Source organism: Crocodylus porosus, unplaced genomic scaffold (assembly GCF_001723895.1).
Source record: "Crocodylus porosus isolate Cpor-Errol unplaced genomic scaffold, CroPor_comp1, whole genome shotgun sequence".
Lineage (NCBI taxonomy): Eukaryota > Metazoa > Chordata > Crocodylia > Crocodylidae > Crocodylus > Crocodylus porosus.
In genome coordinates, this window is record NW_017728943.1 from 53,572,900 (window position 1) to 53,598,965 (window position 26,066).

The window sequence follows — 26,066 nt, forward strand, 5'->3', positions numbered from 1 at the left end:
CCCCTTACCTCTCCCCCTCCCTCCCCTTCCAGCTCTCCACGCTGTCAGCTCTGCTCCGTGCTGCATTGTGACTGCATGCAACATGGACATTTATCAGCCAAATTATCAGCCACACTGGGCTGATATCTGATATAGACAGTTTTCTTTATATTAGTACTGATTCACTATCAAAACAATGTATCAGTGCACTTCTAATAAAATGAAGTGTATGTCTATATGTATGTACGTTCATTTATAACTCAAGAATGGCTGGTTCTATCTCCTCTACTCCTTCTAAAAATGCTGAATACCACACGAAGAAAATTATAGGTGTGTTATTTTTCATTTGACCCTTTCTCAGGCTTCCAGTGACTATTTAAGGGAACTATGCTTTTCACATGAACAGTTACATGTGGCTTGCTCTAAAGTTTGTAGCTGAAGTATATACTGGTCTCAACAGGAACTGCCATGAACATTGTTTACAAAGAAGTTCTACAATAAAGATCATTTATTTAGATGTCATTTGCAATGTTGCTCCATGTTAAATATTAATTGTTAGATATGTTGTACTATGCTCTTAAAGTAAAAAATACTGTTTATTTTTAAATATGTTGTACTAACTTCTTTGAAAATAAACAAATACTATAGTTACAAAAATAACTACCCGAGCAAAGAACGGGTACTTCCTCTATAGGTGGGTTATTTTTCACATGACTTTTTTTAGGACTTCCATTGACCGGGATTACTTCACTTCTCAGATAAACTGGTACCACTCCCTTTTTGTATGCAGTGAATTCAAGTGAATTGTCATTATTATAGTGATGCTTGCCTTTTTTCTCACTCTACTTTAAATATTAAATGTTAAATATTTTGTACTATGTTTTTTAAAAATATACAATATTTTTTCCTAAATATGTTTCACTAACTTCTTTAAAAATAAACAAACACTGCAATTACAAAAATAACAACCTGGTCAAAGAACGGGAACTTCAGCTAGTAGAAACAAAAATGACTTGCTGAATATAGAGGCCATTTTTATTGAGGCCTAGAGAGCCACATGAGTAACATATGAAAATAATGGGTCTCCTATTTTACAAAATCCGTGATGCAACAAGGATGAATTCTATTTGCCTACAAAAGGCTGAATCCCAAAAACTGCACAAGGGACCCCAAATGCACATACCCCAGAGTATGACACCCTATACCCCAACTCTGTACTTTTGCTTAGATATGATACAGGAATCCATATTGACCACCCAAACAGACTATTCCTGCTTGACATGGAAAATAATGAAACAGTCATGTTTAAAGGCACTACTTGCTGAGTAGGAGAGAGAGAAGACAAAAGCTGCATGATGCTAAGAGTCCTTCTTTTCTTGAAACAGAAGTCAGGTGATACTCAAATAATACTAGGAAACATATTAGGCAGAAACAGCGTTGGGTTCTACCTGAACCAATGCTAACACCTAGTGTGAAAACATTTGATTTAATAATTTTCCTTGGCACAACAGGATTATTTTAACCACAGAAGCTGGGTTACACATTGTGCACATGCATCTTTTCTTGGTAAACCATGCTCTTTTATGAGGTGTGGATGCTCAACTGCTCAAAAAGAGGCAGCATCCTATCACCTAAAATGCAGAGGTTTCAGAAATGACCAAAACCTCCTCTTTCGTCCCCTGCTACAGGGGAAAACAGGGCTCTTCATGATCAAGAAAAAAAATATTTGCAGACCCTACTGCCCCAAAACTTGTATCCAAGTGCTTGTTTTATTGCTGAAAGCTAGAATATGGATATATATATTGACAACCTCATATCTTTGTAAGCCTGTGCCATTTCTGAGGGATGAATGCGTTTTGTAGTCCATTAATTTTGAGAGGAACAAGGACTCATTCTGGATGCAGTAATTTTCCCCCTTGTGATGAGTATTTTAAAAATTATGCTGTTAAAAATGTAGCATCGCAACCTCATTCCACAATAAAAGAATGACATTGTTCAACTGTAAACTGACGGAATTTTCCTGTGGTTATATAAAAATATGCAGGTAGATTCAGGACCATATTTCATAGGATTTATTAACATACATAAGCAGATACACAGCTACAACCAACACCCCTTAAAATACACGAAGAATTAACTGAAAACTATCACTGGGTATAAAGATCAAGGACTGTTGATTTTGTCCCAAGAGTCATGCTTAACTGCTCTGGAAAGAGCTTGAGTTGGGTATATAATCTCCAGGCAGAACATACCCAGTTATGGGGAAAGCATTCACACTGATGAAATTGTTCACACAAACTGCTATTCTGTAGTCAGTGGAAGTAGAATCAACATGGACAACGGGGTTCATGGTCTGGCCGTACATATGCAATTCTTTTAAAAGCTGGACAGACAGACTGACATGTCCAGGCCAATATGGTCAATTTCATTCTTCATACTTCATGAGTATTTTCTCAGGCTTCAAATAAAAGCAATAAATGTTATTGCTTTAAAGGGTATAATCTATTAGCTTTTATTGCAAACTGTTTTTCTCTTCACAGGAAACTTGACTTTGTCAAATAATGCATCACAGGTTTTTTATTTTGCCAAAAGGAGAAACTCAGAAGATTGAAATAATTTAGCATCTTGTTGCAAATCACTGCACTGGTGTGAAGCCAATGTTTTAGAACATCTGTTTACCTTTTTTTTTTTTAAATTAAGTATATATACACCTTAAGGTTGAAATTCCAGCTCTTGAGCCCAAACCTGAGTCATAGGTACATCTCGGTACTTACCACAGCATAGGACATATGTTTATTTGGTCATGGTTTGATTCTTCTCTTTCAGGGGTGTCAAACTCATGTGGACCACAGGGCCCCACCCTGGGCTGAATCAGGCCCATGGAAGGCATACCAGATCTGACAGCTGCTCTAGCAGGCTTTGGACCCATGCTGTGTGCAGTGTAGATCGTGGAGTGGCTGGAATGGATGTCATGTGTAGCACACTCCAGCCAGGGGCATGCAGCACAGATCCCAGACCAGCTGGAGCAGCTGCTACTCTGCACATGGGGCCAATTTCAGCTGGACTGCACCACACAGCACTCACTCTAGGAACTGTGCTGCATGTGGCACCTGTTCCAGCTGGTCCCAGACTCTGGGATGGACTTCCAGTCCTATGTTCTTATGTCTTACGTGTAGCTAATAACTTTATTAAATGAGGTTGCTATCACAACAAACAATGGGGAAGCACCTTCTGAATCATGCTGAACTTATTTTCTTCCAATTATTGGTGAAAAAAACTAGAAGCTCATGAGAAGTGAAAGTGAGAAGTGAACAGATCCCAGGGCTGAGAAGTGCTAAAGGCTAATGCAAATACACATAACACCCACACTTCACAGACTGGCTCCAATCAAACTCCTGAATCTGCAAACAGTTTCTAAATACTTGAACTCTGAAGCAAGATCCAAACCAGAAAGCTCCATCTTTATACCAGAATGAACTAAAAGCATGGATCAAAACAAACTCAGAAACACAGACAGCTAAAAATCAAATGCAGGGACATATTTTATGCAATGTAAACATGTTATACTGAGATTGCTTAATGCTTTATACTCTTTTCAGATTACCTGTTTTGACTTAGCCCCATTTAAGTATCAGAAAACCATGACTACCTAGCTCTGTTGGTGCCCAAAGTATATCTAATGGAAACTGTTCAAAGTGAAAGTCAAAACAGAGGCCAGGATTACTTGAAAAGTCTGTCAACCTTTCATCAAACTCAGATTAACCTGGAAACAAGGCAAAAAAAGTTTGAAGCAAACTCAAATTAAAGTTCCAAAGCAATCTGAGCCAACCTACATTTTTAGGTGTGAGGCAGGAAAGTTTGGCAGTTTCAGCCAAGTCATATTTTCAGTGTTTGGGTTTGTGTGAGCTTAACATTGAAAACAAAATTCAGATAAAGTGTGGAGTCAATGATAAGGGACACTGAAACCAAAAGGGACCTTTGGAAGATGAGATGGCCAAGCTTCATATGGCTCCAACTATGCTGGAACTCCATTCAATGGGAAAGTTTAATAGATCCATTTGTTGCCTTTTCAGTTTCAAGGACTAGATCATATTTGCCATTTCCATTATCCATTACCTTGGATCTGGTTTTGAAATGTTTAGCATAAAGTGGCTGCAAATTAAAGCAGTGAACGCTCAGCATTTTTCTGTAAAACAGGTCCTTAATGGCCAATCCTGTTCTCACTGAAGCAGATCACTGAGATTTTCACAACTTTTGGAGTTTGTAGGATTTTAATTTCACTAAAAATATATATTTACTGCCTTAATGCAGCTCATGCTCTGTGATACTGTTCTTCAAGGAAGTGCCAGAATATGGAGTCCTTGGTGGACTAAAATGTTCTCTGGAAACAACACCACTAAGATGTCAATCAGCCTTGTTAACAGATGTTTGAGAGGACTGTGACAGCATGCAGTCAGGTTTGTCATGAATGGACTTAAAATGATAGAACACGGTATTGAAACTGTATCATGTAAAGCATATCATGTGCCAGCTGGAGTACAGCAGAAAGGTGAGTTCAAATGAACCAAAAAAAATAAAAAGAGGAAGATTTCTATAAGCAGTATTCACATTTCAAAAGAGTTCTGAGTAAGCTTGCAGACAACCCCACAGTCGGTAAGCCATTTATCCACTGTTCAGTAATTGAAAATGCATTATCCTGCAACTGTTTCCTGGCAATAATACCAATTAAGCAGATGTGCCATTTATTAGGGGGTCGATTAAGTGGATGCTACTGTAGTTCAAAAGGATCACTGAAAGTACAGCAAGAATATATAACTACAGGAATAATCTTAATTACTTCATTTTTCACATGATATACAATGATATGGAATGAAATCTGGATTAATTTCTATTTAGCTTCTTGTCTATACATTGGTGAACTGGACTCAGAAGATTTTGCACATCTCATTTCATTTCTAGTTTATGGTTTCTAGACGTGCATGTGAAACATCTAATGATCTGTATCAGATAGATAGTTTCCAACACTGAGAGTTATAGATTCCCGCTTATCTTCAAAGCACATCCATTGCATGTGGTTCTAATATGAACATGACTGGCTCTTCCAAAAGGCAAAATACACCCTTGCATAATTTCCTTTAAATCAGGAAATCATAATTTCCTAAAATATCTGGACAGCATTACACAAATGTGACAAAAGAGACATGTATTTGGAATCAGGTGCACATACAAGTTTCATGGCTGCTCCTGCTTCAAGCTAATGTATATTTTCCTCAGGCAAGCACACATTCTTGTAGTGCTACAAAAACATATTTAACCAAATTTGCTACCAGTGATTTTCTCCCTGTAAAACACTTTTTTGGCGAATAGCTAGAAGCCTGGCAAGACAAGGTCATCAATCTTTGCCTCAAAAGCTTGGCCAGTTTTATACGGTAAGGGTCTATTACAAACACACAATGCTTACCAGATGTTCCATCAGCTAACTGGATAGGATCCAAGGGAGGGCTGTAAATCTACAAAGAGATGCTTGTTACTAAGGCATTCTCCATACAAAAATCAAAATCACTATAAACACCCTTTGGAGTGCCTCTTTCCTGGGAAGGGGCTTGTAAGTACAAAATGTCATACCAGATGGTCTGAACACACCAAAATATTAGCAATTTTGACCCAGATTTTTAACATACATTGAGGGTCCCACACTCCTGCTTAGATACTCTTACAAATCTGGGATTTGATCCTTCATGTGCCAGATTTAATCTCCACATTAGAGGTCTTTAGTAATTACAAAAGCCAACCTATCCTATACCAACTTGAGTTTTCAGTACAGAAAAAGGTGTTATGGAATATCACGCAACCATTTCTTTTCTCTGACTTTAATCATCCATGCTCTTCAGCTAGTGATGGCCGTGTTTCAATGCAGCAGTGCCTGATGTTGAATCAGATAAGATTTTCTTGCCACCCTTTATCTACAAATCCAAATGCCACCCAGTTACATAAAATAAACAAGGCTCAGAGCCAAAATGAGTTATACAGGTGAAACTTCCATTGAAACCAAACATGAATTTACCCATATTAAGTCAGAAGAGAAGTTAATCTATGAAATTGTTCTGAAAAACACAAACAAATTAGAACAGGAGCTGCTTAAATAATCTTCTTGGATTTCAGACCAAAATATGATGGTCAAAGTTTCCATCTTAGAGCAAGCAAGTATCCAGCAAGCCACATACTATAGGGAATTTATCCTTCATTAATGTTAACATTAATATTTAAAAGGAAAAAATTTGCCTGGCAAACTACAGAGCTGAGACAGCTTTTGCACGAGTATAGTTCGCTTTTCAAACAGTCATTACATAAATGAGCACTTGCAAAAGCAGAAGAATGAGAACTAGAAAGCAGAGCTTACGTTTTCAACGTAAGGGTTCCCAACTAGATATTTAAAATATCTTTGGGTCCAATCAAATAAGGCCTGAGAGGATATACATATTTCAAATTACATTGACTTAATCTCCCAAGGGAAGAAAATTTATAGTGGAGCAGAAAGATTTCAAATAGCTATTTTTTATACATTTTGGCCTCTTGTAATCTAAAGAAATCCTTGTTTTTTGGTACTACTGAAAGAACAAAGCTAAATGAAAATTCTGTTCATGTTGCACAGCCCAGCAGCCCAGGCTCCAAAGGAAATAAGCTCTTCTCACCCCTAATAAACTGCAAAAGGTTTCTGGAAAACAAAGATTCAGTTACATTTGACATCTCTGAGCCAAATTATGGGGTTTTTTATCCTGGGGGGAAAAAAGCAAAAAACAAAGAAAGAGAGAGAGGTACAGAGGGAGAGGGAGAGGGAGAGGGAGAGAGAGAGAGAGAGAGAAAGAAAGAGTGCGCACATGAGAGACTGCCGACACAGGAGCCTAAATGGAGAAAATTGAAAACATGATTTCATCCTGCCTTCAGATCAGTTTCATGATAAACAAAAATGTCAGGGCCAGGCCAACAGCAGTCATGTAGGTCTACTCACTGAAGCTGCTGGGGAAAAGCAGGGCAGAGGGGGCTTTTTCTAGTTGTATTTAAAGCTATACTTGAACAATGGAGCTAGGGACAGAAGTTACACATAAGCCAAAGTAAGTCATCAGAAACTGATTGAAAGCTGTAGCAGAACAGAAGCTTAGTGCACATGAACCAGTTTTTGAATGGCTGAAACCAGTTTCAGATGAACTTGGTTGACTGTCGTAGCATCATACTTAACTGATTTGGATCAAACAGATTTATAAAACTTCTGTCCCAGACCCCTTCCTGGTTCAAGTTGAAACACAGTCCCCCCGCAACCCAGAATCCTTTTCAGCCATGGACTGGACTGGGCTGTGCTGTCTTCTCCAGAGCAGGGCTGACCCTCTGCTTCCTAGCTGGAGCAGTGAGGGCTGCCTGACAAGGGGCACACCTGGCTAGAGGTGCAGCCTAGTCTATGTGGGGGAGAGGAAGGGGAAGGGACTGCCCCCCCAGGCAAAACCCAGCTAGGGTCTGGGACCAGGCAGGGGGGTTAAACACCTCTTCCTTTGCTCAGACTTAATGCAGACTGCAACTGTGGACTACAAATCCCAGAGGCACCTGGAAGTAGGAAGAGGAATTGATGAGCCATCCTGCAGAGTCCTCCTGCTGTAATTCTGGACTACAAATCCCAGAGGTCTCAGAAACAGCAGGAGGAGGAAGTGAACAGAGAGCAGTGCTCTATCACCCCCTGCCTGAACCACTGCAAGCATGTGGCTGCATTTTGTGACTCTAACATAAATGTCTGTTTACTCCAGTTTCAATTTAATCTGTGCATCTTAAACTAACCTACAAAGACTGAGTTGATTCAGCCTTGGGCTTTTTGACTGTCTGAACTTAGCCTGGAAGTGAGTGACAGTGAGTGAGTGAACTCTAGAAGTAAACGATACACCAGAATTACACCCACTAGGGATTTCCATGCACCAAGAAACTGCTTCAAGGTAAGCTGGGCTTGTAAGAGGCATTTAAGATCTGCTTGAGTCAGGTGACGAAGGACAAAGAACAGAGTCTGAGGCCTGAACCTCCACAGACCCACCTCATCTTGCGGCTTCCCTAGCTGCCTGATTCAAGCCATTTTCTGGCTAATTTTGCTCTTCAGAAAAGCCAAGTCTCCAAGCCAGGCAGATTGAATTTAAACATTTGAAAACTAAGGACCAGACTGTAACTGCCTTAGTCTAGATATATACAGCTGAAGGAAATCCATTCGTCCCAGGCCACCACCTCCCATTATGGCTGGAAGTGTTGAAATGAAGGGAGACTTCCCAACCCAGCTCTCTGTCAGTCCAACTGCAAGTTATCTAGCCAGAATCTTACTAGCAACCATGTCCTAGAAATCTGGAATGAGTGCAGGCATTTTTCAGAGCCTGCCTCTAGGCTCCAGGCACAGTAGCGGGTATCTGGCTATGAAGTATGATGTAATGCCAGCCTGATAATTTCCAAGGGAACAGACATGTTGTTAATACAAACCACAAAAAAGTCATACAAATTGATTCAAGCAAGCACATCACTGCCTTTAATGTAATATAATCAGCACAGCAAAGTGATGAAAGAGATGACTTGCCAGTATTTACTGTGGTTCTGAGATCATATTGCCTCTGGAGAGCCACGATCTGGGAAATGCACATGTTCAGAAGCCAGTGCCTTGAAGTTACCATGTCACAGATCACAAGACTTTTGATAAGTCTCCTCTTTCAATCAGCAGTCTCACCTCCTAGATTTTCATTGTCATATAGGAAGAACTCAAGCAGACTTCCTAAAAACACCACCCCTACAGGTATGTGCCTTGGTCCTGACAGCCCCCAAGCTTCAGCATCATCTAAGGATTGGCTTTAGTTGCTGCACACTACAGAAACAGGGAAGACCATAACTTGGTGTGAGGCACAGATCAAATCCTAACCTCTTGCTTGCTTTAACTGTAATACCTAAAGTTAAAATTATTTTATCAGATCCATCACAGGTGCTCTGACAAGCAGGATAAGGCCCCAAAGCTTGAGGGATCCAGTGGGCTCTGAGCAGCTGTTCAGCAGTGATGCAACCACCAGTGAAACTACACAGAGATGTGACACAAAAGTGGGAAAAGGCCAGAGATCCTGAACTGCAGCAGGAAATAAATGGGTGTGAACAGGCTGATGCTTGCACCTGAACAATCAGCTCCATGGAGCTTATACTACACACCAGCATTGTTTTCCACAAGGTCCCATTTCAATACCACTGTGAGCATGTCTGTTTCCAAAGCAGGGATGATCAGAGGCAGTTCTCAAGTAAAATCTTGGTAAATCATTTTCTCAAAGAAAGGAACATCCTAATAGAAAACACATGGTGCAAACGGTGTATGATGGATTATTAAAGCAGAGACAGTCCGAGGATGGGTGGTATAGAGAGACTAAGCTCTTTGGCGCATTGACTGTCTGCTGTTCTGTTTCTACAGTTGATGGCACAACAGGTATACATTCTTCGTTGGTCTTTACTATAATAAAGAGGTTATCAATGCAGTCCTAGAAATCAGAGATTTGAGGGCAGATGACAAGCAGGTATCTTTTGGCATTATGGGACAAACCAAACCCCCAAGCAAAGCTGTACCAAAAAAGCTTTACATAGGAATGTTATACCCTGTACAGGAAGGGAATTTTTCTTATTCCATGGAGTCTACCAAATTTACAGAGCTGAAAGAAAATCTGGGGATATCTGGTTTGCTTGGGACAGCAGGTTAGCAATAATGAAACAACTGGCATCAAGACATACCTCTTTCATGTTTTGGCTATATTTTATCTTCCTTCCTCTCTGCACTTTCCCCTGATACAAGAGAGGCACAGCAGGAACTATGTATATTGCCAAAACTGTCAAAATTTGGGTGGATGAGCTCACTAAAACTGGTAAACCTCTATTGAGCCCACATACTGGGACTTAAACAGGCTGATTATATAGGGTGCACATGTAAATCACACCTAGATTGGAGCTTTCAGTGCAAAGGGAATTCAAGTAGCTCAAGAAAAATGTTTCACATTTCTACAAATACAGCCAGAGCTTTGTATTTTTCAGGCCTTATAATCATTGATCACAAATGAAATTCTTCATCCCAAGAAAAACAACTCTTTTCAAAAATAGGTAAATTTGAGCATTGAAATTAAACTGCTTTTGTGACTACGTAATTTCCAGGCATGAACCAAGAATTTTGACAAGCTGCTTTTAGCAATACTCGCCCCCTACAATGTGGGCTGTGATATTTTATTGGAATTTAAACTGCCCACTCTGAACTAAAACCTTAATCTGTGATTGTGCGTAAAGGCAATTACCTAATATGAATCCAAGCATCTGATGATGTTGATAATTAATCACCATAACTTACTGAGCATAATGCAAATAAATATGGCTCTGGATAGCTCTTATTTAAAGTGGTATTACAAGCTACTTCTAATGATACAGCGAGAAAAATAACTATATGCTTTCCCTAGCTGTATTCCCCAAATGTTTCTATAGTTGCTGTAAATGATGGTGTAAGCTGCTTGCTGGATAAGTATCACATACCAAGAAGATGGAAGGAAGATTTATCAAAAACAACAGGGTAGAAAAATTAAAACTATAAATAGTAGCTGAGTCTCCCTTTAAACCTACATGAGATCAACTTAGTTAATCATTACTTAGGCAACTCATCTCTTATCCCATTTGATGACCATTTTTCATGACAGTTTTTAAAATGACTCGCTGCATGACTATCATCAGTTCTTGTTAAGTTTTAACTTCCTCTGTATGTCTGGAATGGTTTCAAGAGAGAAAAAATGGAGACCATTTATGTTGGAGCTGTTAAATCTCATTTCTGATATCTTATTTAAAAGAAATCTCAGCCACAATTTTTATAAGTCCAAGAAGCAGATCAAAAATGATGCTGTCAGAGCTCAATAAAGTAGTCAATGAAGGCACTTCACTGTAAAAATGATGCTTACATTACAGCTAATCCAAGTTAATACAAAAAAAAAATCAATATGACCTTGGACTATAGCCAGGTTCAAAGAAATAAAATAATAAATATAACTTGCCTTCCCTTCTTCAGCCAAGAACAGATCAATGGAAATACCCTTCCCTTCTAGCCACTGACTCCAATAATAAAAACAAAAGCAGAAGCTGAAGATTATAACACAGGTCATTTTATCCCAGTCATCTGTGCTGCACATACATAATAGCTTCCATAAACACTTTTCTTTTCAAGACAATGGGATGATATATATACTATAGATGTTTTTCTATACTGGCAATTTCTTAGAAATTATGATACATATTTTGGACTGGATTTCACTTAGATGGGCAAGCATATTATTTTTTCATGAATATATTACTTTGCTGTTCTGCATATTTAGTTCATATATGGTGCAACTTACCATTTAGTGAAGTAGTATCAGGCCCAAAGAATTCGTGTTTTGATACCAGCAATTCAGTTTAAAGATTTTCACTAGAATCCTAAATGTGCACGTTAGCAATTTACACTTATGCTTGTATTTGGGCTTTTTTTTTTTACCTGATTTTTTTTAAATAAACATACATACGTGATGATGAACTATTAGTTTCTCTAACTTGTGAATTGATTCTTCAACATCTATAAATATTTCTATGGTTAGTTTTCACTGTCATTCATCAAAATACCCAGATGCATTTTCACTCTAAATGTACAGGTTTCCCTCGCTTTATGCAGGTTCGGTATGTGTGAATTCGCTCTTATGCGATGACCCTTTTTATACCAAAAATTCGGTATATGTGAGGTAAATTCACTGTATGCAATCAGTGTGGTGGAAGCCCACAGTTAGATGCTTTGTGCAGTGCATTGTGGGAGTGACACACACCAAAATATAGTCTTCTGTGTGGATCTGTGCTCCTTGCTCGTTGTCTGTGACATGCATTTCTGTAATTGACTTCCCCATTATGGCTTCTAAGTGTCCCACTAGCTTATCTCCTACTCCTCTCCCTGGTCCAACAATGAAATGCAAGAGAACTTCACTAACACTGGAGACTCTTCACCACCCTCTCTTCACACCAACTTAACAACCACCACCACCCTGTGTTTGTATGTACGGTCTGCTGTTGATGAGTATGAAAATTGTCTTGAAAAGTGGTAGAAATGGATCTGGGGGTCAGTACAGTCGAGGTCTTGAAACATAGTCCTTTTTGTTACATTGTAAAGTGGATTCCCTTTATGCAAATTTGAGTTATGTGCTGTTTTCCAGGAATGCACGTACAGCATAAAGCAAGGGAAACCTGTACAGGCAGTCCTCAGACTTACGACACAATTGGTTCCTGAAAACCGCATCTTAAGTTGAAATGTTGTAACTCAGAACCAATTTTCTCATAAGAAACAATGTTATAAATGGGGGATTGGTTTCTGAACCAAGGACTGATACCCCATTTTCACCAAAAATAACCCAGAATTTTGTACTTGATCAATTATAGATACTATTATTAATTATAATCAATTATAAAGTTGCATTAATGTATTTATATTGTAAACAGCAATCATATTAATTTAGAAGGACTTCTTTGAGGTGACTTTGCTGGACTTTTTGAAAGGCTCTTGGCTGGACTTTTTGAAGGGTTCTTGGCTGGAGTCTTCCCAGGATTCTTGGCTGCAGGTTTTTCTGGAGTCTTGTCCGCTTTTTTAAAGAAAGTGTCCAAGGAAGTTTGGACACATGTTCTGCAGGGAGATGAGTGATGCAGCAAACTTGTTCACTGGCATGGCATCACATCAGATCAAGCGTTGCAAAGTCAAAACTAATTGAAACAGGGTATCAATTTATAAACGTTGTAAGTGCGAAATGTTGTAACTCGAAATGTTGTAAGACAAGGACTGCCTGTATAAGGCTTCCTTTGAGTTCAAGAAGAACCACCAGTCTAAAGTAAGTAACATTTCAGATGCTTGATGTGGCCCACTAAGTGAAGGGCTGGGTAGTAAGGGTTATACAGACTGCATGCAACCCTTGTAGATACATGTCGATTACTGGTTACATAGACTGAAATGGAGAACTTTATAACAGAATTCACCATAGCTGTTTTTCCTCCATGGTAGTAAAATTAACTCAAAGTCTGAGCCAAGTCCCTACACACATACACACTCCCTCTGAATTCAGTACATAACAGCTACTGTGCATATGTTATGAATTGAAGAATGGGGCCACGGACTCAAACTGTAACATTTAGCATGCAATAGATCATCTGCTTGTCTTATATTGCAGTATCTGATCTTTCAGTTTTTTGTTATTACTCACAGACAAGCACCATTTAGTACATCATTCCGTATCCAATGGGGATTGTGAGCAGGGAAGGATACCACAGAAAACCTACCTTTTTTAATTCACCTTCAATGGACATTTCTCCTTTGATTTTAAAACTTTAAATTCCCATTTTCTGCAGAGCGGCAAGAACTCATTGAAATCCAGGTTACATTTTGAAAATTTATGGGTTAACGTACAAAGTCAGAATTGCTGCCAGTGATACCCTGTTCTTCTTGGCCGAGCTTATAAGACAAACACTGTTCTTTTATTTGTAGGTGCTGTAACATGAGATTTTGCCCAACCGGTTACAAACATAATGAATAAGTGGAGCCCTCAGCCCTGTGCCCTTACTTCCCATAAAAATGTGTTTGTGTGGGCAGGGGGAGTAGGGAACCTTAGAGTAGTGGGGACTTTGCAATGTAAATACCCTGGGAAAACTAGTCTGTCAGATATAAGCATCTTCAAAGCAGGATTAAGCATAATTAGTATGAAAACACAGTTGCTAGAGCCAATCCTGCTGAGTCCGGTGTTTCAGCATGACCGTGATAAATCCCAAGTCAAACTTAGAGTACATGTAAGCAAGATGAAACTCTGCTTACATGAGTTCTGAAACTGATTTTGTTTGTCAGAACTGTGAAGTGGAAAAAAATTGGCTAAAATTTGGCCTGCAAAAGAAGCTTTAAAATATCGATTTGTTTCCTTCAAGTCATAAGAGTTTATATGGATACAAAGTTTACAGGTTGAGAATGCTTTCTGGCACTACAGTATCTCCAAAAAGAGCCTTGTTCTCATGTTTAAATTGAGTTTTACAAGTCTGTTTATAAAACTGATCAAGTTTCTACTTTCCTTTTGCACATTTTATACAAAGGTACTTGAGGAAAGCTAAAATAGCATGCTTAGAACCTGATTTTGTAACAACTTAGGCACATTCTTAGTGATACCTTTAATATGACTTCCCTAAAAGCAGAAGAGCATTTGCAGAAACAGAGCCTTATATATAAAAATATAATATCTTCTAATACCAAGACCTGTGCTTTAATTACCTGGTTTGTATTTAATAACTATTTAGAAAAGACTTGACTTTTCATACTGCGAGACAAAATTACATCTAAAAGTATCCAAAAGATTAGAGTGCACACCAAATAGAGTACATAGAACAAACATTAAATATGTCCAAGGAGCATGCTAGTGTGCAGCAAAACTGTATTTTGAATATGTCTGTACACAACTACAAAGATGTACAGGCAATTGCATTAAGGAGTAGAGTTGATTACCAGGGCCAATAGTACATTTCAACCACCCAAGCCATGAACAGTTTAGAACCAGCACTGACCACCACTAATGTTCATAAAATTATGATCAGATCTAAAGAAATTGACAAAAACCGGGTTAAAAAAAGTCACAAGTTTGTGAAAAATTAGACAAGAAATGCTATTTAAGTATACAACCTTTAAGTGTATAGCCTTCAGACTGAAAGTCTATGCATTTACCCCGAAGATGCAGGTATTCAAACTCACTGTAAAAGTGCTTGTTAACATAAAAAACAGCTCACACACAACTTGCTGCCCCTTGTTACAGCTTGTTATTTTGTTTCTCAGGGTACCTTATGCCTGTAATAGCAACCTTGAAATGGACAGAACCTCAATCCATATATGGCTGCTTTAAAACCTTGAAACTGCTAGCTTCTAATCAATTTCACTAGGTCAGTGGGGCCAACCATTTTGAGGGGCATGACATAAATTGGCCGTACGCTTTCCCCGAGTGCCACTCTAATCTTCTTCACCAGTCAGATCTGGGATTCTGCTTTCTGCTCCCTGCCCTATGCTCCCTGCCTGATCTGCTGCTTTGCTTTCTGCTTCCTTTCCTGCGCTCCCTCCATAATCAGCTACTCTTTCTGCTCCATGTCCTGTATGCCACTGGCCTCCCTGCTCCCTCCATGATCTGCTGTATGCCATATATGGAGGTTGCCTGTGCCACTTGTGACAAGCCTGCAGCAACCTGGTCACCCCTGTATTACATCATGCAATTCAAGGAGAAAAACTAGGTTACAAAATAGGCATCAGAGCTAAAGCTTCTCTGTATGTGAGCTATTTATGCATCTGACTGATATCAAGATAATCAGTGTTTTGTTACAGTGTAAACCAGTGATTCTCAACTAGGGTGCCATGGCTCTCCCGGGGTACTACCAGATCCTATGAAACATGCCAGGAGGTGCAAGGAAATAAGTGAGGTGTTAATAGATAAGCAGATATGTTCAGGCTCAGGTTCGTCCCTGACTGGCCAATTCCCCACTCCCACTACAAGTTCATAAGTGCTGTAATATATAAATTAGTTTTTGAAACTGGGTGCCACTCAATTCACAAAAGTTAGGGAGGGGTGCGTTAAGCTCAATGAAAGATGCTACCAGTCCAAAAAATACTGACAATCATTGATGTAAGCAATAGATACACTTGGACTGGCACTGTGTTCTGCAGTTAAGTATGCTCTTATTCAATATGCCTAAAATGGAAAAAGTAAAAAACCATGTTTGCACCATATTTGCCTCTTGTTTTTCTGTTTTTCAAGCTGTTAGGGTTCATATTTCTCAGCAGTGAAGGCTATATATATTATAAGATAAATTTTATATTTATTTATTGAAAGGAACATTTTTTTTTCAAACAAATAAACATGATTCCAGGAGATGGGGCTTAAAACCATACACCCAACCAACACCTCAAGGCTTTCAGCAGCAGTAGAGTTGGCCACACTGCAAGGGATCTACCAGATGGCAGTTCAAAGGTCCTGTATCCAACAGTGCCTTCAATCACTATTGCTATGCAACTGTGTGGATACTTCAGCAATGCAAATGTCATGTGGAAATGTGGAAGAAACCTTCAGACTACAGAACACATATATGGGAACCATGCACCAATGAGGACCTCACTAAGGCTACAGATCAAGTAACAGTATGCCCATTTCTGGACCCAAATTTGGGCATGGTGACATGACATGAGAAGAAGATCACTAATGCTGTTGCAAAGCTGTGACCAAGCTTTTCCTATTGGCAACCTTTAAAAGAAAGTCCATGCCACAAAAAAGTAGGCATGCAATAATTTACTAAGAACTCAGGCATCAGTAACTTTTCTATGGTTCCTGAAATTTTCTCTAGAATAAAAGAGAATTCCTTGTAGCAATTCCAGTCCACTCAGTTACTTACCCTGAGCGCTCCTCCTCCAGACAGTATCTTAGCTCTTTACCCGTCATATACTGTTTCTCATATCTATGGATGGTTCTTAATGGGCTCTGACAAAAATAGTGCAGACGAGGCTGACCTCTTTTTCTTGCCACCGTTTAGTAATGGACCTTGCTTCCATCCTTTGTATACATACAGGCCAGGAAAGTGACAGCACCTCAGATGGTACTTAGTTTTGTGGCATTCTGGGTTTTTGTCATGGAAGTTGACTTTTTAAGATCGACTTCCACATGTATTTGCTCACCCATGCAAGCAGCTCATAAAGAAAAGCAGGCCAAATTAATTCAAAAGCAAGTACAACTAACAATGCCCCACCCCCCATCCTCAATGTTATCTAGTTTAGAAGCTTAATGAAAAGTACCAGTTACTAAATTACGGTTAAATATCAGAATGTTCCTTGATTACTTATCACTAAGGGCATTATCTTACGTACAGTCTTTACTTAAAGAGTTTGCAGGATTAGGGCTTTAGTCCCTAAGCTCCTCTAAACTAGGACTTTTCATCTGCCATCCTATAAACTGCACTATCCCACTAAAATTAAATCAATTACTTGCCACACCAAAACATAATTATCAGGGTCTTCATAACATTCAAAAGTAAATGGAGATGACTGAATCTACAACTATCAGTCCAAATGAGAACTGGTTGACCCTGAAAATGGGCTGGAAATCCATAGGCAACCCTGAGAGCAAGACAAATCTCTGCTGGCATAAAATGACATAGTTTCATAAAACTCAGTTTAAAATAGCAGAGAATTTGACTCAGTACCTTCAAATCTTTTTTTAAAAAACGTTCTATGTTCAGGAAAAAACTATGACAGCAATTGTATCACTGACAGCAACCAATTAGAACCTTGGGCGTGCTTTGGTTTCACCTTATAGGAACAGGTTTATTTTTCAGTACTCTGCCCTATGGCATACTCTGGAAAGACTTGTACAAATGAGAAAATAAAGCAGGGTATTATGTAATTGTAGGAAAGGCCAAAGAGCCTAGAAAGAACAGGAGAGTAATTGTTGGGTGGTGGTGGGGGGGACCACATAGGCTAACATTTTCAAATATAGATGCCTAAGTTAGGCTTCTCAGTCCACTATTAGTCATATAGGTCCAGATTTACAAAAAGGGATTTACCATATTTACTTGAATGCAAGATGAGGTTTTAGACCCCCGATCAGCATGAGGAAGAGGGGAGAGGGGGAGAAGTCCCTTATCTTATAACCATATACAAGAAAAACTCATTAAATACATTGGCTGTCAATAAACTGCTGCCAAAATCAGCATTCTATTCAATAATAGAAACTAACTGTGAAGTTGATGAAATGCAGCCAACACTGAGCATGACTGTAATGCATGACTAATGGGAACTGTTGTTTGGGTTTTTTTGGCCCTTAAAAATTAGGCTGTGGGCTTGGAGGTATTGCAATACCAGACTGGCACCAGGAGGGTCAGGGTCAGCCCTAACACCCTCCTCTTAGTGTCAAAAATGCTATGTTTGACATTTTTTTTAATTAATGTATTTAGTGTTCCAGGTAAAATCAGCCAAATCAGTTCCAAATCATATTGATTGAGCAGAACTCAAACTTCCAGAAACCATATCAATTAGCAGGCAGAAATCAATCTTTCTAAACACCAAGTATGGCACTACAACCAGCAAACATCCTCCATCCGAGGCTGTCACCCTGGGACTGCATATACTCCTAAATCCATTGGCAGGCATCATACTTGCAGGCCCTAGCCCAGAGGTCTTGTGATTCAGATGCTCCCACTTGATCTTAGCCCACAAGAGGCCGAAAAGTGATAACAAAAACAGGCCAATGCAGCCCATCTTTTTCTTTATTTTTTATTTTTTTGCAAAAAATATATCTATGCGCGCGTGCACACACACACATGCATATATATATCACTGTACCTCTAACAACTTATCAAGTGGCCATTGTGGTTCACTCGGCAGATCAAAACATACTTTGACAGTTAAACTAGTCCCGTTACAAGTTTATAAATTTTCCATATATAGAATCTATTTACTGGGGGGTTATCTTATATTTAGGGTTGTGTTATATTCAAGTAAATACAATATGTGCCTAATAATATCACAGGCCCCTAGTGAGTCTTACAAAAGGGTCTAATTTGTGTCAGGTGCCTAGCTTCTTTTGGAAGCCAATGAAAGTCAGAGGTGGGATATTAGAAAGAACTTTTTCCCTATGAAGGTAGTTAAGCACTGAAACAGGCTTCCTAAAGAGGTTGTGGAATCTCTACCCTTGGAAGGTTTTAAAAGTAGGTCAGATAAACCATACAGACAGGGATGATCCTGTCTTAAGCAAGGGGTTTGCTAGATGCCACTTGAGGTCCCTTCCAACTCTAGTCTTCTATGAGTCATAAATTAGCCTAAAGAGGTAAGGTGCCTAAGCACATTTTTCAAAAAGCTTTGTAAATTTAACCCCTGCTGATAACCTGGACCTCCCATTAACATCAGTAGGGGCTACATTCCTCCACACTGCTGGAAATCAGACTATTTGACTGGTTAAATAATAGATTTAGGAACCTATATGTAGACACTCAGATTGATAAATGATAGCTTCTGTAGGAAGGATTGTTTTTATTTCAATGGCAGTTCTATCTACAGAGAAGAGACTGAAGAACAGAATAGTAACTGAACTTACTACTTGCTCTTTTAAAAAAAAAACTAGTTTAGAATTTTAAAACCTCATACAACTTACATGAGAGAATCCAACCCTGTTTTTAAACAGGTACTCAACAGTATTTAATAGAACATACCCTCTCTTGGCTGACTAGACTTTTTTTGTCCAGTCCAACACTATACTAAGACTTATATTTGGGAAGATCTTGTATGTATGGTGGGTTATATTTAGGGGTCTACCCAACTCAAGGTGGCGGCTGGCCAATTTTGCAGGCAGATTGCAGTGCTAGCCACTATTTTCACGGGCTTATTATAGAGGTTCCCCCACACTTCTGATTGGCCAAGAGGCTCCAGTGGCCCCACCCCCCACTGCTAATTGGTGGAGAGGACTGTCCATCATGTGGCCCTGCCCCTCGCCACTGATTGGTGAGAGGTGGGGCCACATGACAGGCAGCCCTCTTGGCCAATCAGCAGCAAAGGGCAGAGATGGCAGACATCTTGCCTGCTTGCTTTGGTGCTAGCAGCCCCCTTCATGTTGGGTTGCATTGCCAGGAAAAGCCAGCATTTAATTTTTAGTACTATTTTAGGGTTGGGAAAGGGGGTTCCCACTAATTTTGTGGAGTTCACCTGATTCTGCAATTTCCATGAAATCTGTGGAATCGTGATTTGAGTAGGTCCCTATTGTATTGTATAAGACCTTTCATATTCAGATACAAACGAAGTTGAAACAAAGTTCCTGGTTACAAATAAGATCAGTTTTGCAAGCCCCATCCCTCATAGAATCCTGGTATATTTTTATACTTAGAAGTCACAACTCTGCAGTATCACTATTATAAGATGCATTTAGACCACTGCTAAAGAAAAGATTATTGCTCACACCAAAAGAAAACATTACACAATTCAGCACAGCTGGCAACATCTTGTATTGGAATGAAATAGCAGAGCTGTTGCCAGTTCGAACTAAGCTCTCATTACAGAACTAAGCTTTGAAGGATCTCTACCTGACTTATGATGGACTCAAGGCAATAATTTCAGACACTAAATTTTTATGAGCTGAAAACAATTAACAAAGAAGAAAAAATATGGGTATAGTTGTAACATGAAAGTTTCACCTACTATAGACATTAGCTGGCCCACTTACCCAGCTAAACAACAAAACAACCTGTAACATAGTTTTTCTAGAGATACGTGAGAATTGCTTAGGGGGCACGCATTTGTTATTAATACAACCCACAAGCAGTCTATACATAAAAGGAACAAAAGGTATAAAGGATGACCTATGCAGCCACATGGGCATAAGACTGGCTGCAAATAATGGTTTGCTTTCTATAAAATAAGGGATTTAGTACAGTATGTGCTTTTGAGAGTTACTGTTCACAATCACAAGCACAGGAATTCATTCTGAACATCAAAATGATAAACAAAAAAAACTCCTCTGGTGATCCCTTACATGATCCAGGCAAAGTAACTTGAGCTTATTCCTGATTTCCATTTCTAATCTTACCTAGGCCTACATGAACTCTCTGACTAACCTCAACCAATACATGTACTTTTTAGCAAAGTTATTTACAACATTGTGCAAAGCTATTAAAAATGGACAACATTTAGAATTACCCATCACAAAACCAAAGCTAAAAAGCACCTTTATTGGTTGAGCAGGTAAAGTTTTCATGAAGAGCACAATCAAGAAGATATACGCAAGAGTTTTATTGACAGATGAAACAGTCTTCCTACATTACAGTCTGCTCTCTGTTAAAGCCATGTACTTCTTTCCCCAGATTTTGTTTGCTCCAAACAATAAATAAGTGCTCTGACACTGAACATAAAAGATGAGTCTCCTACTAATACAATATTTGTATATACAGTTTTATCTGAAAGAGGAACAATCAGTAGAAAAAACCCTAATAATTTAATAAAGATTGCTGTGTATATTAAATATTTCTCTATATTTCCAACAATTATCAGAAGGCTGGAACGGATTCTTTCCAAAGCAATATAAATACCAATATCTGGAAGTTACTTTGGTAAATTACAATTCTAAGCTACTGTATATTTGTTTATTATTATTATTATTATTTGTCTGTGGATTCCACAACTAACAAGCTGCAATTCCTTTTCAGCAGAGTGACACTTCTTTAAAATAATATTTTCTTTTGAACTTCAGCTTGTACAGATGGGTTAAACACCAAAGTAGTACAAATGGTACAACAGTTACATCCTGTACGGTAGACAAATGTAAAGGCCTCATTTTTAGAAAGATCTTACCTTCACCTGATGAACCTGAAAGATCTATGATGACATACACTCTTCCTTCTGGCTCCAAGTCAATCTGCAATTGAGAAGCAAATTAAAAAGATAACCTTAGATGAGGTGTCTAAACATGCTACCACATGCACCATGCGAGTACAAGGTTTCCTGGAACTCTTAAACTTATGGTATGAACAAGATACACATATAGTTTCACAGTTTGTTGGTTAGAGAGCCTCCTCATCCTGCAGGTATCACACTTTCATTTAATTCGAGCCTGTAAAAGGGTGACATCTATGTAGGTGTTGACTTAAATGAGCTGGGGATACTGAAGAGGAGTAGAGGGACTCCAGCATTTTGCAGCATCAAGCTGCCTGTACTTAGCAGTCCAATACCTTCGTGCAAATCGCCCCCACACATTTTAACAACTTCTTCCAAGGACTTAAAAAAAAAGAAATTAAAAAGGAAGTGGTATCAAATAACTCTTGGCTGTAACTTCCACCAAGAACAGCCATGCAACTGAGAAAGCACTTCTAACTCGGGGAGAAAGAGAAGAAATCTGACTAGAGAATGTGGGGAAATCAATAAACACAACTTTCATTGCTATTGTTATTTGTTTCAAAGTTCATTGTTTTTTAAGACTGCAAAACTGAAATGCATCCTATGGCCCTGACTTATAAGTACAAGATGCTATATTATTTCCTCATCCTGAGAGATTCTGGATGGTTCCCCATGGAGACTGATTTTAATGGGTGCCAACACTGCCCAGCACCATAAAAACAGGGCTCTTTAAAAAAAACCCTGTTAGCTCTAGGTACTGGGAGACATGTTTAGACTCCACTGTGATGAGTACAATGTAAATGTCTACATATATTGTAACTGTACACCACATTATGAACCTTCAGTTTCCTTGGTTGTATCCACCAAGCTGACTCCCTGTACCTCACATCGATGGTTTGTATACCAGTGGTTTTCCCAAAAATTTTTAAAAATGTAAAAGTTACAGTAAAAGAATGTCTCCTATAAGTATATGAAAAACCTCAATCTAATGCACTAAATTTATCCTAAGCAACGTGTTATGCACTATTTTGTACCCTTGTCCTCCTCAGCTGTACAAGACTCCAGCCACATCTCCCCGCATGTCCATGTAGGATCTACAGAGTTCTGAATATTTGAAGTATACAACAGGGCTGAAGGAGAGGAGAAAACACCACCTCCCAAAAAACAAGTGGGCAGTTAGCACTGGGTAGGGCTGTGATTCTTTTCTCTTCAGGTACTGATTAGATACTGGAGGTAAGGAGAAGGGAGCTGATATCTGATACTACCCACTAATTTCTCCCTCCAACTCCCAAGATTCAGTGCTTTCCTGGAGCCCCACCTAGCAAGACAACAATACAGTCCCTCATATTCAGGAGCATAATTTGCCTCTAAGCATAATTGGCTTTTATTCGCTTCCCCCACACCACAGCAATTTCCAGTCCACACACGCTTAACCTCTGTTGAGGTAGTAGAGAGGTCTTTGTTTTCTTAAAATCACACAAATTAGCTACTTAGAGACTAAAAACATATCTGATGTTACTAACAGTATACAACATTAGGACCCTTCTTCTAATGTGCACAAATGACTCTGAGACCCAACTCCCCGATCTTTGCAAATTAGCAAGCAAATGAACAACCAACAGTGCCAGGATAATGCTCAGCATCATAAAAGGTACAACATGTACTGTGATCATTAATTTTGACAAACATAGTTTACATTTAATTAGTTATAATATTTCAGCGTCTTAACAATAAAACACCCTGTGTGGTGCTGGGTTTATGTCATTGCTGAAATGTGGGAAGAAACAGCCAACTTGACTGAAAATGAATAGGTGTGCAAACTAGAAAGATTCTAAAGTGTTTCAGGGACAGGAGGTTTGAGAAGAAAAACAAAACCAAACAAAAAGTTCAGCATTATTTTTTTCACATTGCAGATGAAGTTGCACTTTCAACCTAAGAAAGTGAACTAGGGTGACTAGTTTCAGGCTGGAAATATTTTTGTTGTAAACTGGTAACAAAGTTAAGAATGTAAAACTAGATTCTCTGACCTGCTTCATCCTCTTCAAGCAGAGCAGAGGTAGCTGACTGCATGCAACCTGATAGCTTAGTGTGGAGGTGGGCAATTATTTTATCTGGAGGGCCACTTAATGAGTTCTGCTAAGCTGTTGGAAGGCTGCAAGAGTAGCCCTGCCCCTTAGCAGGTACCGCATCCCCTGGTCGCCATCTTGGGACTGGAAGTCCCCTGATCTTTGCCACTGGAAGTCCCTCCCCTTGCCCCAGAAGCACTCCTGGGGGAAGCTGGATGCCATCTTGGGACAGAAAAAAACAAACCATATACTAAAAGTCAAACATTTACTATAATGTACTTTAATTTTATTTCAAAAAATATTTTTGTCTTGAATTCTGTGCGTGCACAGTCTATATAGCAACTACTGCATAATAGTGCAACATATACTCTTGTATATTGCTTGTGGGGGGTATCGGTGTGGTTGCGGGGTGGGTGTGTATGTATGGTGGGGTGTGAGGTGTGTATGGGGGTGGGTGGGTATGTGTGGGGTTTGTTATGGGGTGTGGCTGTGTGTGGGGGTATAGGGTATGTTATGGGGTGTGTTTATATATGGGAGGGCTATGGCGGCAGGGTGTGGGTGTGTGGAATTTGTGAGGTGTGGGGGAGGCTGATGGAGGCTGGGTGTGAAGGAGGATGGGAGAGCATGGGAACCACCCACACACTCAACTCCTTGGCATACAGCCCGCACCACCGGTGGCAGCAGCACAGGGCTCCTTGCAATTCACATGAAACTCCTGGCACTCACACACCACCAGGAGAAAGCCCTGTGCAATGAAGCTGCATGCCTTCCCCACTTCCTAGCATCACATGCAGCTACCAGGGCCCTGCCGGGAAGCAGGGGTGGGGCTCCCCTTCATGTTCGGTGGAGTCCAATGAACTGCATGGGTTAGCAACGAGTGGGAAAGGCAGCCAGCTCCATTGTGCAGGGCTTTTCCCCGGTGGCATGCAACTGCCAAGAACTGCATGTGAGCCCTGAGTAGCAGAGGCAGGCTGGCCTGGCCCTGCTCCTTGCTCTTATGTGGCAGCACTTGTGTGGGCCACGAGCACCTCAAGGGCCCACTGCCAGCTGCTGCAGCCAGCAGCAGGGGCTGTGTGCCATAGCAGGAGTGTGCGGGGGGGTCCCCACACACCCCCACCATCCCCTTGCAACCAGCACACCCATACTCATACCCTGCCCACTCAAGCTCTGTGCTCCTACCACCACCCAGGCCCAGGAGCTTTGCACTCCTGCCAGCCCAATGCTCTTCATTACCACCCAACTGTAGCCTCTGCCTGCCACCGCTTCCCTACCTGCTGCCCAGAGTGAGCACTACAGCAGGGACAGGAGGAGGAGGAGCCACTGAACAATACGGAAGCTCCCCCAGTGGCTGCAGCAGTGGTAGTAGCAGCAGCCCTGCCCACAAGCTGCGTGCTTCGCCAGGCCAGGGTCCTCCCATGCACAGCTTGTGGGCTGGGTACAATTAATTGGTGGGCACCCACAGGCCAGATGAAATAGCATGGTGGGCCAGATCCAGCCCACAAGCTGTATTTTGCCCATCCCTGTCTTAGTAGTTCCCCAATATTTTCAGACCAAGAGACGCTCAACATTTCTTATGGACCACAATGCACTCTTACCAAACTTAACTGAAAACACTCTAAAGGAGATTTGAATAAAAATGCAGTCTGTGGTCACAAGAAAGGACTTCATTCCCCCTCAACATGCCCCTCACCCCAAGAGAAAAGATTCCCCGAACAGAGCAGCAGCGGGGGCAGCAGCAGCTGATCCCGCTAAGGTAAGTAGGGCGGAGGGACCGATGCAGCTGAGCCGGATCTGGAGGGGAAGCCCCCCGGATCCCTCTTAGCTGAGCCGGTAGGGAGCCATGCTCCCAAGCCGCGTGAACAGAGCACGCAAACAGGCATGGTCTGTAAGAGCGCGCCGGCGTTTACGCCGGAGGGTGAGCAGGAGGGGCCCAGAGGTTGACTCCTGCTAGTGTGGGGCAGAGGACCCAAACTCACCTAGAAACTCAGCAACTCCTACAATGGTGTCGACACGGAGTGCTGCCAGGGCACCTGCCCGGGGGGCGCGACCTTCCCGGAGCTTGTCTGAGGCCTCCACCCAGACGGAACCCACGGGGGGGCCTGGTGTCCCCCAACCCCCTGGCCTGCGGGAGCTGCCCAGCAAGGCCTGGGAGGGCAGGGACTGGGGACTCCCACACCTGTCCTGCAGGCGCCCGCCTTAGGGCACTGGAGGCGCAGGTGAGGGAACTCCAAGAGGAGCTTAGCAGGCTGAGGGGAATCCGAGAGGCAGAGGAGGAAATTGACAGGTATTTTCTTTCCCTGCAGGGTTGTGCGACCAAGGAGAGTGCACCTCAAAAAGAGCCCTCCACTGCTAAGTGGCAGATGGTCACCTCCCATGCCAGGGCTGCTCGAAACACAGCAGCACCAGTTCCTCCAGTTCAGTTGGAGAACAGGTACGAAGCCCTGGCAGCCCAGGAGGAGGAGGAAGTAGAGGACGAAACCGGGGAGGAGGCAACTCCACGCTCACTGCATTCCACGCAAACTGAAGGAGGCAAGAAGCCCAGGAGGAGGAAGCGTCGC

At 40.7% G+C, this 26,066-nt stretch overlaps 1 protein-coding gene across 1 annotated transcript in view; it reads right to left on the bottom strand.

Moving 5' to 3' along the window:
• Nucleotides 1–26,066, bottom strand: part of PRKCE (protein kinase C epsilon) — a 521,754-nt gene that overhangs the window by 327,380 nt on the left and 168,308 nt on the right. The window contains exon 2 of the mRNA XM_019549367.1: nucleotides 21,401–21,464. Within this exon, the coding sequence (XP_019404912.1) occupies nucleotides 21,401–21,464 (64 nt within the window). The remainder of the gene's footprint in view (nucleotides 1–21,400; nucleotides 21,465–26,066) is intronic.